The 15,038-nt window shown below is 46.2% G+C and overlaps 1 protein-coding gene across 13 annotated transcripts in view; it reads left to right on the top strand.

Moving 5' to 3' along the window:
- Window positions 1-15,038, top strand: part of ATP9B (ATPase phospholipid transporting 9B) — a 151,591-nt gene that overhangs the window by 85,247 nt on the left and 51,306 nt on the right. For 2 of the 13 annotated variants that reach the window (XM_086372104.1, XM_086372097.1), the window contains exon 1: window positions 13,089-13,181. The exons of 9 other annotated variants lie outside the window; for them this stretch is intronic. Coding sequence is in view for 1 of the 4 variants with exons in the window: in XM_086372094.1 (XP_086228220.1) it covers window positions 13,127-13,216 (90 nt within the window). In the remaining 3 variants the exon portion in view is untranslated. Of the gene's footprint in view, window positions 1-13,088; window positions 13,217-15,038 lie in introns of those variants that run through there. 2 more of the 13 variants (XM_086372103.1, XM_086372094.1) reach the window with 1 other exon arrangement.

The following is a 15,038-nucleotide window of genomic DNA, read 5'->3' as shown; positions in this document are numbered from 1 at the left end:
TGGTTTGCTTGCTGTGTGGGAAGGCAGGGGGGATGGGCAGGACCCTTCGGCCCCCACCATGCTTCCTGCTTCTTGAGAGAGAAGCTAGCTAGGGGAAGGCTTGGCTGCCCCCCGGCAGGGTGTGCGGGGTGCCTGTCCTTGGGGCTGTCGTGGGTGAGGACCCCAGCGGGGGTGTGGAGGCCGAGTTCCAGCCCAGCCTCTCCCCGTGCCTACTGGCTGCGTGTGTGGGAGCGCCCGGCCCTCTGCCACCCCTGGTCCCTGGCGACGGTGGTCTGGTGCCCACTCCAGAGGCAGCCCCGGGCTCTGTGCCGCCTCATCCTGGTACCGCTGCTGTCTTAGCCTCTTGAACGGTGCCCACCCGTGTACTGAATGGTCACGGTACTTAGCAGTGGTTCACGGTTTTCCCCTCCATAGTTACATTTTTCTGACCAATAATTTAAAAATAAGTGTATTCCTCAGAAACACATCTGGTTTCAACTTAATTGTCTTTTCACACGCCTAAAAATGTATTCTGGATATCATTTTTAAAAGAAACTCCAGTATGTTGACATTAGAGTAGCTACTGTACCCAACTTTCTTTTTTACAACCACATTAACTGAGCATGTATATGATACATTTAACATGAAGTTAAATAGCTTTCTTTTCCCCTACGTAATAAGCATTTTCATCTAGTAGTTTCCTTTTGCAAAACTTTAAAATATATCATGTGAGTTTGACTTTTCCCACTGTAATAAGCTGCTAACTGCTTAAGGTTTCTTTTTGAGGGACAGTTATTCACATCAAACATTTCTGAAAGGCTTGGGTTTTTTTATGTTTGTTTTTTTTTTTAATTTTATTGAAATTGAGTTGATTTACAATGTTGTGTTAGTTCCCCCTGTACAGCGAAGTGACTCAGTTATATATATACATACATCACTCTTTCAGATTCTTTTCCCATGTAGGGCATCACGGAGTATTGAGAAGAGTTCCCTGTGTACAGTAGGTCCTTTTTAGTTATCTATTGGCACCCCACTCCAGTACTCTTGCCTGGAAAATGCCATGGACGGAGGAGCCTGGTAGGCTGCGGTCCATGGGGTTGCGAAGAGTCGGACACGACTGAGCGACTTCCCTTTCACTTTTCACTTTCATGCATTGGAGAAGGAAATGGCAACCCACTCCAGTGTTCTTGCCTGGAGAATCCCAGGGACGGGGGAGCCTGGTGGGCTGCCGTCTGTGGGGTCGCACAGAGTCGGACACGACTGAAGTGACTTAGCAGCAGCAGCGTGTATGTGTCAGTCCCAATTTCCCAGTTTATCCGTCCCCTGACTGCCCCCTTGGTAACCATAAGTTTGTTTTCTACACCTGTGACTCTGTTTCTGTTTTGTAAATAAGTTCATTTGTACCATTTTTAGATTCTACGTATAAGCAGTATAATATATTTGTCTTTCTCTGACTTACTTTGCTCAATGTGGCTTCTTCTTAAACTGCTTAATACCATCAAAATCAAATATTTTTTTGAGGCATTGAAGTCAGAAGGAAATTTTTTGAGCCCTATTATTTGAACCCAATTAGAATATAAAACTTCTATGAGATAAATGACCACACGTAATAATTGTTAGTTTATCAGTAGGATAAATTAATTATAATGTAAATTGTAATTGGTGTGCCAGTGTATTTCTTAGTAATATTTTCAAGAGACAATAGGATAACGAGCCCAAAATGTACTAGTGAAGGTTAATTAGTCCTCTCCACCAGTGAACAGTGCCTTCTGTAGAAAGCTTCAGTAAAATATACTAGTTGAAATACTTGCTTATCAATACTTTAAATTTTGGTCTGGTGGTGACATCTTGGGAAGACCTCTGGATGGGCCTCATCAGTGCCCTTCCAGGTCTGTCCCTCCCGGCGTGCCCCTACCTACCAGGTTCGCTTCTGCATCGCGATGCTGCTGTGTTGAGAGCATTAAACGGAGAGGAGATACAAAAGGAATTTGGTCCGATGGGGGTGCTCACAATCTGTTGGGTGCTTCTTCTGACCAGCTTCATCCTGTTAGTTAACAGTGCTGGGTACTATTTGAGCTGCCTTAGTTCAGCTTAGTTAATGAGGATGGGTTAGTTAGTTCTGTAGACTGGAGAGTGGGCTCATTAGAATTTATGCTACGAGACTCGAAAGACCAGAGTCCATGTGCTGAAGTCTCAGTGCATGTTTGTGAAGTCACTTCATTTCTGGAGGAGGAAAGAGCGCTGGAAATAATCTGCTCTGACCAGGAGAGGCCAGAGAGGCAGCTGTAATGAGATGCTGATTGGGCCGCAGAGGAGCAGGTTCCACTGGGGGGCACCTGAAGCTCTTTTGTTTCCCTTGAAATGTTGACATTTCTGAGCAAGCCAGCGAAATCCCGTTACAGACAGAACTGCACCTAAGCAATCTTTTTTGATTATTCTTAGTTTTTGAAGCTGATTTAATTTACAAAATTTTGTACTTTCAAAACAGATAAAGCAGAGGAATCATTTACATTAAAAGTTATGAATTTATGAAAAGGTGGCACCTAACACTCTAAAAGGATTTAAAATTCTTTTTTTTTTTTTTTTTTTTGGTGAGGAAAAAAGGGAGGATTTATCACTTGCAGCAAGTAGGGAGAACACTGGGGATCTTTCACAAACCAGGGTCTCAGATTGAAAATTCTCAATGTCCTTTAACACACAGTCTTTGTGTGTTTTATGCAGTGGCACAACAAAAATGTTTGTTCCTAGAACTTTGAAAATGCACTTACTGCCCAAGTAGGTAAACACTTAATAAATGACTACTTTAGATGGCACTTGCTGTGCTGGCAGTAAGGACAGTTTTTTCAAATGTTGCAGGTGAGGTGATATCAGAGTTATCGGACACATTTAGGAAGCTAGGACTAGAACTCAGATGTGTGTCTCCTCGCTCAAAGTCACCCCTCGGTTTCTGCTCACTTGCCTGTTAGTGCTGGTGTAAAGGAGGAGGCTCCTTCGCTCCTGCAGTAGTGCCGACAGCCGACACCACGTTATGTGCGGCGTGGAAACCCTCCCAGGCCCGCAAATAAAGGCGTAAAAATGAGACCCAGGAAAAATGACAGATGTAACATTGCTACCTACAGTTCATTAACCTGTGGAAATGAGCAACTGGTGCACCATACACTTCAGAGAAGGATTTGTTTTGTTCTAAATGAATATTTAGTCATTTGAGCAACAATTTTCTTAAGTTAAAGTCAATAATTTGTTTTTTTATTACAATTACAAAAATTGTTCCATAGCCTTAAGATACAGACATGGTCTGAAACACACAATATAGAGAACAGAATTTTCATAATGGATCAATTTAATATGTTTTTAATTCCAAACAATATAAAAAATGACTGCTTCCAAGGTTTAATTTCAGTCTGAGCTGCTGCCTTCGCTCCGTACTTGAGATGAATGTGGTGACACTGCAGTGCCTCATTTCAGGAGGGCGGGTGTGTGTCCTTGGCCTCGTGAGCAGTGAGCTCGGTCCCCGAGGAGTGTGCTGTAGATCGCAGGAGGGAATCGGACTGAAAGTCTCCTTGCGTCCTTTTGTAGAACTCAGTCCTCTCTCGAGAGAACGCTCTCAGCTTTGGCTTTCTGGATGAAGGCCGTGACAATTTTAAAGGTAATTTATGGTTGCTAATTAAGTAAAACAAAAGTAAATTCTTTTAAAGTATCACATGATTTGCACAGTTTCATTCAATTCATGTGTTTGGTCCTTGTAAGGATGTGTAGAATGCTAGGTTGTGACTGCACGTTCTCTTAATGCTGAGTTAATGCATTAAGGACAGAAAGCAGGACGCTCATGGTCCACATCCTCTACAAAGTAAGGGTAATGTCAGGAGAGATTTCAAGTGTAAGGTTTAAAAGCAGCTGAAGGGTAGTTTAAATATTTTCCCCTGGAATGACTATAATTACTTCAAGAAGTACAAAAGTCTTGTTTGTTATTTTGTTGTGTATGCATGCTCAGCCGTGTCCAATTCCTAGCAACCCCATGGTCTGTAGCCCGCCAGGCGGCTCTGTCCATGGGATTCTCCAGGCAAGAATACTGGAGTGGGCTGCCAGGCAAGATCCTCCAGGGCATCTTCCCGACCCAGTGATGGAACCCACATCTCCCACATCTCCTGTGTTGGCAGTGGGGTTCTCTACCGCTGAGCCACCAGGGAAGCCCGTTATTTTCCTAGTGCTACACTGTTAGTTTTCAGACTAAAATTTGAGTTGCTTGGTCATCCTTTTAACATCCAGGAAGGCCAGTTTCTCCCCTTGCTGGTCCAGCCTGCTTCTGCCTGTTGTCTGACCTGAACTTCTTTGTTAGTTCTGGTTGTCATGTGCAGGTCCAGCTAGCTGCTGCCGTTACTGTTGATATAAAGTTGTTGCTTTCTGTTTACATGCAGGTTATGTCTCTTGCTAGTAAATGGAGTGTAAGTGCTCCATGGCCATTCAGTGGGTCACTTCTCGCCAGAATGCCGGCCACTGCAGCGCTGCCCTTGCTCCCCCTAACTAACCCGGGAGCAGTTAGGATGCAGGTGCGGGCACATCTCCCTCAAGGAGCCGTCGCCCTCTGTCCACATGGCAGATGCATTAACAGACTGCATGAAACTCACTTGACCTTGATAGCCTTCATGTTCATAGGGGGTTGAGGAGCACTGAAAACTGACCCTCTGGCTTGTGAGGGATGCCTGACTGAGGGGAGCCAGCCTTGTGTGGAGGGAGACCCCGGTGTCCCAGGTCAGCGGCCTGCACCGGAGCGGCTCAGCGTGGCTAGCTATGAGTTTTGGGGGAAGTGGCAGGAGCTGGGGGCTGAAGAAGCAGTCGAGGGTTGATCCCCCGAGGGTCTCCCATGCCGCTGATGCTGGAGCCACGTCTGGAGCCAGGGCCACGGGCCCAGCAGAGACACAGAGGCCAGTTGCTCTGATAGCTCCAAGCACGGCTGGCATAAAAGATGAGGTGGAAAGCCCGTTAGGTCTGTGGGACCCACTTCAGACTGTTGAACATCGAGGCCTCTGTAGCCTGTGGAAGGAGACAAGACACCAGACACTTCAGAGATGCTAAAAAATCTAGTTAGGGGCACAACAGCACTGAGTATTTTAAAATACTAACGTAAAGAAAAACTATAGTAGTCTGGTGCTCAGAGTTTGAGTTTCTGTACCTGACATATTGTGGGCTCGGCTCCTGACCACTGCAGCAAAGTCACACGAATTTGGGGTTTCCCAGTGCGTATAAAAGTTAGGTTTACACTACACTGCAGTCTAGTAAGTGTTCAGTAGCATTATGTCTAAAAAACAAAGTACATGCCTTCATTAGAAATACTTTATTGCTAAGAAATGCCGACCATCTGCACCTTCAGCGAGTCTTAGTAGTAACATCAGAGGTCACTGATCCCAGATCACCCTAGCAAGTCTGATAACAATAAAAAAGTTTGAAATATTGCGAGAATTTCCAAAACACGACAAAGACATGAAGTGAGCAGATGCTAGAGAAACGGCACAGACGGACTTGCCGGACACAAGGTCGCCACAGACCTCCGACTTTCCGTGTGACTGTCCAGCAGGGCTGCCCTGTTCCGGTGGAGAAGCAGGGGCCCGAGTCCCCGGCTGCGCTTTGCTGTCCGGGCCCTTGGAGGCCATGCAGAGGAGGCGAGGGGCAGCAGCAGGCGGGCCGCATGTGCCCGAGGCTCCTGTCTGCAGAGCGCTGCCCCTGTGCCGGGCCCTCCCCGCCAGCCCCAGGCCTCTGCGCGGCCTCCGCGTCCAGCCAAGCCGCAGGGCCCGGCCGCTGGAAACTGTCGCCTCTTCCAGTGTCACCCTCAGAGGCCGTCCCTCCGGGCCCTGCAGCAGGAAAGACCAAGTGGACAGAGAATTGCTGCCCATCCCCCAGACCCAGTGACACACCCGGTGCAGTCCCGGCCTCCCGGCGTGGGTGCTGCAGGAGCCCCGAACCGCCAGCTGTGGGAAAGCCACACGGCCTGTAGACGAAGTGCTGGAGGGGCGAGTGTGGCTCGACCACCCTGGGGCTGCAGTGTGAGTCTCGCCCAAGGTCCCGGAAGGGGCTCCTCCCTCCTCTGGGAGGCACGGCAGACTGAGGAGCAGGTCCTGAGCGACAGGCACAGTCGTGGACGGGACTGCCTGTCCCCCGTTCTTCTGGGAGGGCGTCCTGCCCCATCCCCTCATCCGCCCGGTCCCCTGTGGGGTGGGATCGAGAAGCACCCATAAAGGTGACCTGGGCGAGTCACTCTTTCCCCACCCTGCACCTCCACACCCGCGGGGCTCCAGCTGAGAGAGCCCTAAGACATGGACTCTGAGGAGCTGCCCCTCAGGAGCCCAGAGTCGGCAGGGGCACACTCGGGGCACTGGAGGAGCTGGCCGCCTCAGTCACCACGGCTGCAGCAGCATCCGACACACCGGTCCCGCCCAGGCTGACGTAGAGCCTCTCACTGAGGCTCTCACCTCAGCGCTTACTGCCTGCATGCTAAGTCTCTCGGTCCTGGCCGACTCTTTGCGACCCCGTGGACTGTAGCCCACCAGGCTCTTCCATCCATGGGGTTCTCCAGGCAGGAACACTGGCGGTTTTTATCGGATACTACTGTGTGTTGCACTGTGAGTACACATTACGAGCCGTAGACTAAAGGGGAGGTTAGGCGGTCTGAGAAGGCACACGTCAGGCCTGGGCTACCAGACGGGGAATGTGGAAGAAGTCAGGTCAGCACGCTAAGGGCCCCAAGAAGGGGAGCAGACAGCGCGCCCAGACAGGCACGGAAGCATCAGCGGGGAGGCAGAAACTGCGAGGAAGTCGAGGTCAGCGTAGCAGAAACCAAGAGTGCCCGCGAGAGATTACAGGAGCCAAGACGGGAGACGCGGCCGCAGACGGGACCCAGCCGCAGACGGGACCTGTGAGCGGGAAGATACGTCAGGAACTTCCAGGCCGAGAAGCCAAATGAAAGAAGAATGAAGAAGGGGGACACACAACAGGACAGAGCATCCGCGGGTGTGTGTGCCTCAGCAGGCGTGGGGCACTGTACGGGAGCAGCAGCGAGGCAGCCGGAGGGCAGCAGAGACTCAGAGGGAAACGGCTGAGGGCTTTCTCCCCTTGATGACAGACCGGGTGCCTGGGAACAACCAGGCTGGGTGAGTGCCCCAGAGCCTCGGACCCGGGCTCGGGCCTTCTAGCTGTGGCCGACCAGCCTGAGGAGTAAAGGCACAGGACGCTTCCCGCCACGCGGGATTGAGGGTCTGGGGTGGTGTTCTCGTCACTCAGGACGTTGGGGCGAGGCGGTGATGTGGCCTGGGCTGCAAGCAGGGACGGTCCTGCTGACCATGGCCCAAGGGTGGCGGGGCCTGGCTGGACGCTTCCGAGTCCAAAGCGAACACATCCAAGCAGGCCAAGTTCAGAGCGTGGGGTCTGCTCTCCTCTGCCCTCCCACAGCCCCGTTCACTGGAGACAATGCCGCAAACCACGGCAGGACCCGCAGGTGCGAGCAGTATCCCCCACCCTGTCCGCAGTCAGTGGTGGGCTTTCCCGACATGCTGTGGAGGACGGGGGTTTCCTGCCCGTCCCGCCGAGCTTGCTCTGGCTGCGGTCTGGGCGGCCTGCTGACCGTGTGGAGTCTGCGGTCACACTCAGGGGCTGAGCCCGTGGGCGGGGTTTCCTGAGCTGGCCTCCGTCAGCGTTCCTTTGTTAAGATCTTAGGTGAACATATGTATTGTTTCCTCAGCTGCTCATTCGTTTTCCGAAATTCCAGGTGTGCTTTCTGTTTAGCAGCTTTGAGGTCATTAGATCCAGTCTTGCACCTCACCTTGCCCTGCCCCTGGTGTCTGACCGACAAGCCCCCTGCCCCACCCGGCCGTCTCAAGAACAGCGGAGTCCCGAGGCCTCTGCCCGCCGGGCCAGCCACTGCTGGGCAGAGTCATCCACAGCAGAGCCTGCGTGCCGCGTGGCAGAAAGCCCCCCAGGCAGCGGGCTCTGCAGGGAGCACGCAGGCCAGGGGCTTTGCCTTTGAGCTGCTTCACCAGAGAAAGACTCAGGCCTCACCAAGCTTGTGCTTTCTCTGCTCCCGTGGCCGCGGTGTGTAATCACTTTGTTTAGGCTCTCCTCCTTTTCCCAAAGTACAGTAGCTGATGCCAGTTGAGGAAGTTTCACCACTGCTAAATAAAAACAGTGAAAGAAAGCATTTTGATAAGATCTGACCAGTCATTTCATGAACCTCATGGAAGTTTGTGTAGTTAATGAACATTCCAGCCGCAGATCTAATGATGAGAGCAGAAATATTATCATTTCTGGTTCACATCAGCCAGCCAGGGAAGCCCAGCTGTAGTCAGGGGCCAGGAGCTGCAAGCTTGGCCACACACCTCTGCTCCATGGGCTGAACGAGAAACCGTAACCAGGCGGGACTGGGACCACGTAACAGAAGTCATGCAGAAGCACCTGGCAAACCAGGAAGGCCGTTGGCTTGGAAATTGCCAAGGTCACAAGGAATCAGAATGTGATCAGTTATAAACAATTTCAACCAAAATGAAGCTGCTTTGTGTGTTAGTTACTCATGTGGAGTTAATCTTGTTAAAGTAAATTGGTTATGTGTTTTGTTTGCTTGTCTGAAGCATGTTTTTTCACGTAGGACACAGACAAGTGAGTCCGGTGCTGACGTGGCAGTGATGGTGCCTCCCCTGTCAAAATGCCAAAGTCTTTCTGAAATCTCGCTGCTCCTGGCTCCTGGCTCCAGCCCTGTCACAAAATCCCCAGCCTTTATTTTTGAGGGAGAAGCCTTGACACATCACCTGGAGATTTCCAAGGCGTTTCCTAGCTCACTGGTGCCCTTTCATGGTGCCGCCTGTCCCGTGCTCCTGGGGTTCTCCTCGCCTCAGCGATCAGCCAGGTGCCTGGGGGAGTCTGGGGGCCGGGTCCCACTGAATGGCTCTGGTTGTGAATGGCCTGCCCACCCCAGGGAGAACCTGGGGTGTATTTTGCCATAAGACTATTCTCGACCAATTACTAGAACCCTAGCTCTTTTAGTTTAGGGCAACGTCTTTTGTCATTAGGTGCACTTTTTTAACAGCGAATACGTTTACTCACATTTAAAATCAGTGCGTCCAAGTGATTGACACATTTGGTATCAGAGTTGTGACCTAGCAGTTGTCTTCCAGTGGCTGAATAAACTTGTGTCTGAGAGCTTTCGAGTGTGGAAGTCGCCTGACACAGGGCTTCCTTGTGGAAGGTTTGTTGGTGCAGAGCGCTGCTGTCGCCTGCTATGGCAGGCCCTCGCGGAGGTGGCGTGAGCACAGCCCACCGTGGGCGGTGCAGGGCCTCCTGGCTCGGGCTCGCGTGCCCCAGGGAGAAAGCCCAGTGTGGGCTGAGCGTTCTCAGGAGGAGCAGTGCTCAGCTGGTTTGCATTTAATACACGCGGTGGGAAGGATGGTGAACGCCTTGTGAAAGTTATGGCTTCTCTGAGTCCAAGTGTGTTGTCGCTTTATGATTTGTTTTCATGGCCCTGGCGCTCAGCAGCCGATTAGGCTGGTGGGATTGTTTCCACGACATTCTGCAGAAGACTTCTTTAATCCTCTTCCTCAAGCAGATAAGCTGCGCTCAGAGCACTCGCCTATAGCACCATATTATATTAATGTGTTTTACTTGTAATTTAGAGAACAAGAAGAATGCCCCGATCTGAAGGCTAAGCTGTCCCCCATGGCACTGGCACAGCTGATAATCGCGAACTAGAAAGATGTGTATATCAAATAGTTTACAAAATGAAGCCAGCTGTGTTTCCCTACATACTGAGGCTTCCTGACATGCATCATTAAACCTTATTAGCTACTTCCTTTTACAAAGATTCTTGTAGTCTTGAACATTGCATATTAACATTTTCTGCCCCTCCAACTGGAAATTATTTGCTTTATTGTAGAGTGTCAACTTGCTCTGGTTTCTGATGCGTTCTAATTGGTACTTTAGAGTATAATCATCGTGCGATACCACGCCATGCATTTCTTTATTTGGAAATTAATACAGACCTTTTCACTTTATCTGTCAATCTGGGCAACTTTTCACACAATTCCCAACTCTTGGGATTGCTTACAAGCCATTAAGTATGAAATTGTTCATAAAATGTCTTTGAAGACGTATCACAAAAATTTTAGATAGTTTAAAGTATGTTACATTTTGCTGAGATACTAGTAATAAACCTCTTAAATAGACAGTTAATAATAAAAGGGTAATTAGGAAGATGAAAAGTTTATTTAAGCATATGATGTTAGTCATTTAAAATTTTCAGTAAATCTGCTAAATTCCATTTTCCTTTCAAAAGAATGCACATCATGAGAACCATGGATTTTGACATTGATTCAAAGTCAGGTGTCAGGTGTTAGGCCAGGGCAGTACCTTTCCTCATCCTTTCCCCTTCCCGCCATCCTCTGCCTGCATCCTGCGCTGCCTTAAGAAGCGAGTACGTTTACCCATCATTAACCGCGTGGTGGGTCAGAGTAGGGACAGGTTGAGAGCAGCCCTTAGGGCCAGGGTTTCTGTATCTTTACCCGTGTTTTCTGTATCTTTACCCGTGTTTAACATAATCACAAAGAGGTGATATGCATTTCACTGGGAATTTCACGAGTTCAGTGAAACAGTGATCATAGCTTTGTTTCCAGTAAATATCTTAGACACAGATCTTGTCACGTCAGCTAATGACTCTTGATTTAAAAACACTACTGAGTGGTTTTATGTCATGATGGGTGCCAGATATCTGGAGATTGGGGTGGAGACCTTAAGTGGCCCATAAATCCCCACATATTTACACAATAACCCCAGCAGCGATGCGGGGGCAGGTGACACCGTCTGATCGCAGGCTTTGTGATGCAGTGTAGGTTCTCGCTGGGCCAAGCCGCCCGCAGAGAACCAGACATGAAACACGCTGAACTCAGCTCTACCACACACAGCACGCAGGCGTTAAGGGTTTTTCCTGCTAATCATCCTTTTTGCTTTCTAACACACTATAACTTAGAATTAACAACTTTATACTACCATGTATGGGACGGAAGTAGTCCGTAATGGAACCAGACTTCATGGAATCTCTTATATATAAAAATTGTTAACTAATGTCTAATACATTGCCTGGCACAAACCTGTAAAAATATGTTGGTTTGCCAAAGGAAGAGTTTAGATGGTGACATTTGGAATCACTGAACAAATCTCTGATTTTGTTGTAGGAACTCATCTTTATCATGACCTCTTATGAAAAAAATTTAGGTCTGGAAGTTAAAGTTTCACTGGAAATTAATGACCTTGTTTACTGATAAAATTTAACCATTCCTTTTCCCAAAATTTTATTAGGAAAATATGCAGGTGGAGGGTGTTCCCCACCTCCTACCCCCAATTCATTCACTTTAAAAAAAAAAAAAAAAAACTGTTCAGGCCGTGTCCCAGGCAAGCTCCAGGGAGTGGGATGGTCTGGTACCTGACTGCCCAGCTGTTCCCCATGCCTCCTGCTCAAGGGGGACCACCAGGGGTTGGCCGGGCACTCGCTTGTCTTGGGAAGAGGCATGTTCTGATCTGATGTGTCTTCTAAATCCCAGCCTTCCCCATCGCCTGTGGTCCCACAGTTCCAAGCCAGTAGCAGGAGTAATTCCTGCAGTGTCCCTTCTGGGTGCCAGGAAGTACTTGTTTCAGCTCTTTGCAGAGTTCAGAAGGCACTTTCACAGGAGGCGGGCCTGTGCCGGAGACCCTGGTGCGGCAGCGTGAGAAGCTCTGGCGATGTGTGCAGTCGTCTCTCAGCGAGCAATCCCAGAGCCCAGATGTTAACAGCAGTATTATTAATGTGCTTAAAGGAGAAGATTACTTTCTAATTCAGTAATATATTTTATAAATTATATTTTAGAGTGTATCTTAAGGGTGTTTCTAGAACACACACATATGCACAATGATACTTAAAATAAGGGCCTTGGCACATGCAGGAGAAAATAAAGAACTACACATGCACGTACCTCCCAGAAGAAAACTGTAAATACTATAGTCTCTTCAGTATGAAAAATCCACGAGAAAATGAAAGGTAACGACTGCCCATATTTCAGCAGATTTACAGCCCTTTCTTACTGAGTCTGTTAAAATTTTAAGATTCCTAATAAAAACCTTTCTTTAAAAATATCAGGACCATTTAGAGCTTTTATTAGAAAGAAAATCTATTTTTCATGTTTCAAGGGAAAAAAGAATTATCAAGAGTGTGGGGACTTTAAAAATCTTTGAAGAAATATAAAACAAAGTTCCTTAGCGTACCAGTGACCACACACAAAACCTGCTCTTACTGGCATTTTTCCAGACTTTTTTTTTTGTTTAAACACAGTTACTAATCCCTAAACTCATGGGTATTGTGCTTTTAGATAGTAAGAATTCAAGAGTAGGTTAATGCTATTTGTAAAATATCTGTTAAAGTAAATATTAAATTACCAAAATAAACTGCTTATTTAATTAGACTAAATTGAAATCAAATGCCTGACCTCAAATTTCACTTATATGAATGTTGAATGTTGAAGTTTCTGGTGTCAGTGGATAACTTAGGCTGTTGGCGCAATTATTTTGAATTGGTGGGTGGTCTTGGCAAAACCAGTTAAAACTGATAGCTTACTACATTGTTAAGACAAAAATAAGGTAAATACATGCAGGATCTCAGTACCACTAATATAAGCTGTTACAACTTTATTGACTTAATTTGTAGATCTGAATCTTTTTTTCTAAAAGCCTTAGCACTATACTGTTGTACTGGTTACCTACAGTATTTTGGGTGCCATATCTTAAAATATGATTCTTTATTTGCTGGAAGTTTTTCTTTAGGAAATTTCCCCCCGTATGTAGTTTATCATGTTATAGTCTATAAATTCTGTCTTTGATTCTTCATGGCAACATAGATATTTAGGGTAATTTTTTTCATTAATAAAACTAAGATAACATGTATTAAATTTACTAAATTGGCTGATTGAAGATCAAAGTTCTGCTTCATGAAAAGGCGGCTTTCAGCAGTCAGCGGGGGAAAAAAGCATCAAACTTGAGCGCCCTCTGCTGGTGAAGCTACAACATGCTGCTCCTTGGCTTTCGCTTTCTCTTCCCAGCAAAGAAATGTTACTGTACAAGCGGCGAGTAGCCGAATGGCAGCAGGAACATGGCGGCAGCGCACGCAGATCGCACTCCGCACAGTGTTCGGACGACAGTGACTCGTAAGGGGCAGTCACCTTGCGTCCCTGGCTTTTCAGTAAGCTGTGTGGGCTGTTGTAAGATAAGACCAGACTACTGTCCACTAGAAAATTGTTTTTAAATGTTAAGTGCTATAGATTTTAATGTAGGTTGTGTACATAGAGTACAAATTAAATTTACAAATACTTGCCAGACTGTTCTGCATATTTATGTTTACTCATTTTTGGTTTTAAATATGGCTTTGATGTGTCACAAGTTGAACCTATTTGAAATAATTTAATAATTATTAAAAACAAAAAATTTTACCACTTAGAATCACTATATTGCTTTAAATTTGATGACTTTTTAATATACTGGTTATGCTTTAATAAAGGCTCTACTATGACAGATGCTGTCAGATAGTAACAGGCTTGACCAAATTATTCTACAAGAATGTAGAAGTCAGTCTGAATTTGGCAAAAAAAAAAAGATCTGACGTGTGTATATGTGTATGTAACATGTTCATAGATAATGTGCCATTTTCTGACAGTTTTGACAATTATAAAATGTTGAGTGGATATGTTTTATAGCAAATGCCCAAGCCAGTATTGAAATTTCTCAAATGATCTGGAAGGTTGAATGTTTGAAAAGACAGCCTCATTCTTCATTCATGAAGCCCCCTTCAAACTCAGCAAGTAATCTGTTTGTAGGTTTTAGGAATAATTTTGCCCCTAACAACAAACATGTTTATTGTGTCTGGCTGGCAGACTGGTTTGATGGCATGTATCGCCCTGAACACGGAGCTGATCAGCACCAAGGTAGTGTCAGCTCCGAGAGGTCTCGTGTTGGGTCTCCCATTCTTTTGAGTTTCTCACAGTAATATGCAAAGCGCTATACTTCCTGGTTCAGTAGCTAAGCTTTGCATTAAGCCTTTTTTTGTTTGTTTACATGAAAAATATAGCAACCCCATTTTATTTTTGAATGTTAAATATTAAGAAATATGTGATAATGTATGCTAAGCAAGGGAAAAAAATCTTAAAGTGCTAAACATAGAATAGTCGGGCAAAATTTATTTGTAGGCAAAAATGTATAATATGAACTATTCTTTCAGTACAGACTTTTAAATGTGTATCATGTAAATATAGATTTTTGACTTTTAAAAATTAAGGTGATATAACATTAAAAATTATTGTGCTGATACTTATTTAGGGAGCTTTTAAAGCACAGATTATCGAGCCAATAGACTAGAACAGCTAAAAGAAGCACTTCTTATTTCGCAGATCACTGGGGCAGTAAATGATAATAGCCGAGTTGTCTATGGGCGGGCGGTGCCTGCATCCAGGGCAGACACTTAGGACTAAGGTGCTCTTGTCCAAACATGAATGAATAAATAAACTGGAGAAGAAGGGGGAAAGGGGCTATATGGCATCACTTTATAATTTAAAAAATACTTTAAAAATCCAAACTGGAAAAAGTTATTGCCATAACATTTAGAAGTTTACATTTAGTGTAAGAATTTCAGAAGTACATTACTGAAAATTACTTTTTTTTTTTTTTAATTTTTAAGATTCTGCCATAAGTAGAAAATATGGGACTGATTTGTTTTTAAGATATTTAAAAATATGTGCTTTTTATAGTAATTTCAGGAGGTTAAAGCAGTGATCCTGTGTCAGCTTTGTAGTCACAACCCAATTTCTGAATGATGTGGGACCGACGGGCTGATCCCAGAATAGTTTAGCTGCTAAAAGGGAAACCAAGCAACAGCAATGTCCCTGTTTCCCCTCAGTCATCTCTGTCATGTAAGGCTGTGCTTCGGCCTGTGTAGAGTTGTCTTGAGTGTATTTGCTAGTAGGTTGGAGGCTTTTCTGTTTTTCAAATTGAGATGTGTTTACAGCGAAAAT

The sequence above is a fragment of the Bos grunniens genome, chromosome 24 (assembly GCF_055505025.1).
Source record: "Bos grunniens cultivar Pamir isolate PY7600 chromosome 24, Bosgru_T2T1.0, whole genome shotgun sequence".
Lineage (NCBI taxonomy): Eukaryota > Metazoa > Chordata > Mammalia > Artiodactyla > Bovidae > Bos > Bos grunniens.
The sequence above is the reverse complement of the archived record's forward strand: the minus strand, read 5'-3'. Positions and strand labels throughout refer to the sequence as shown.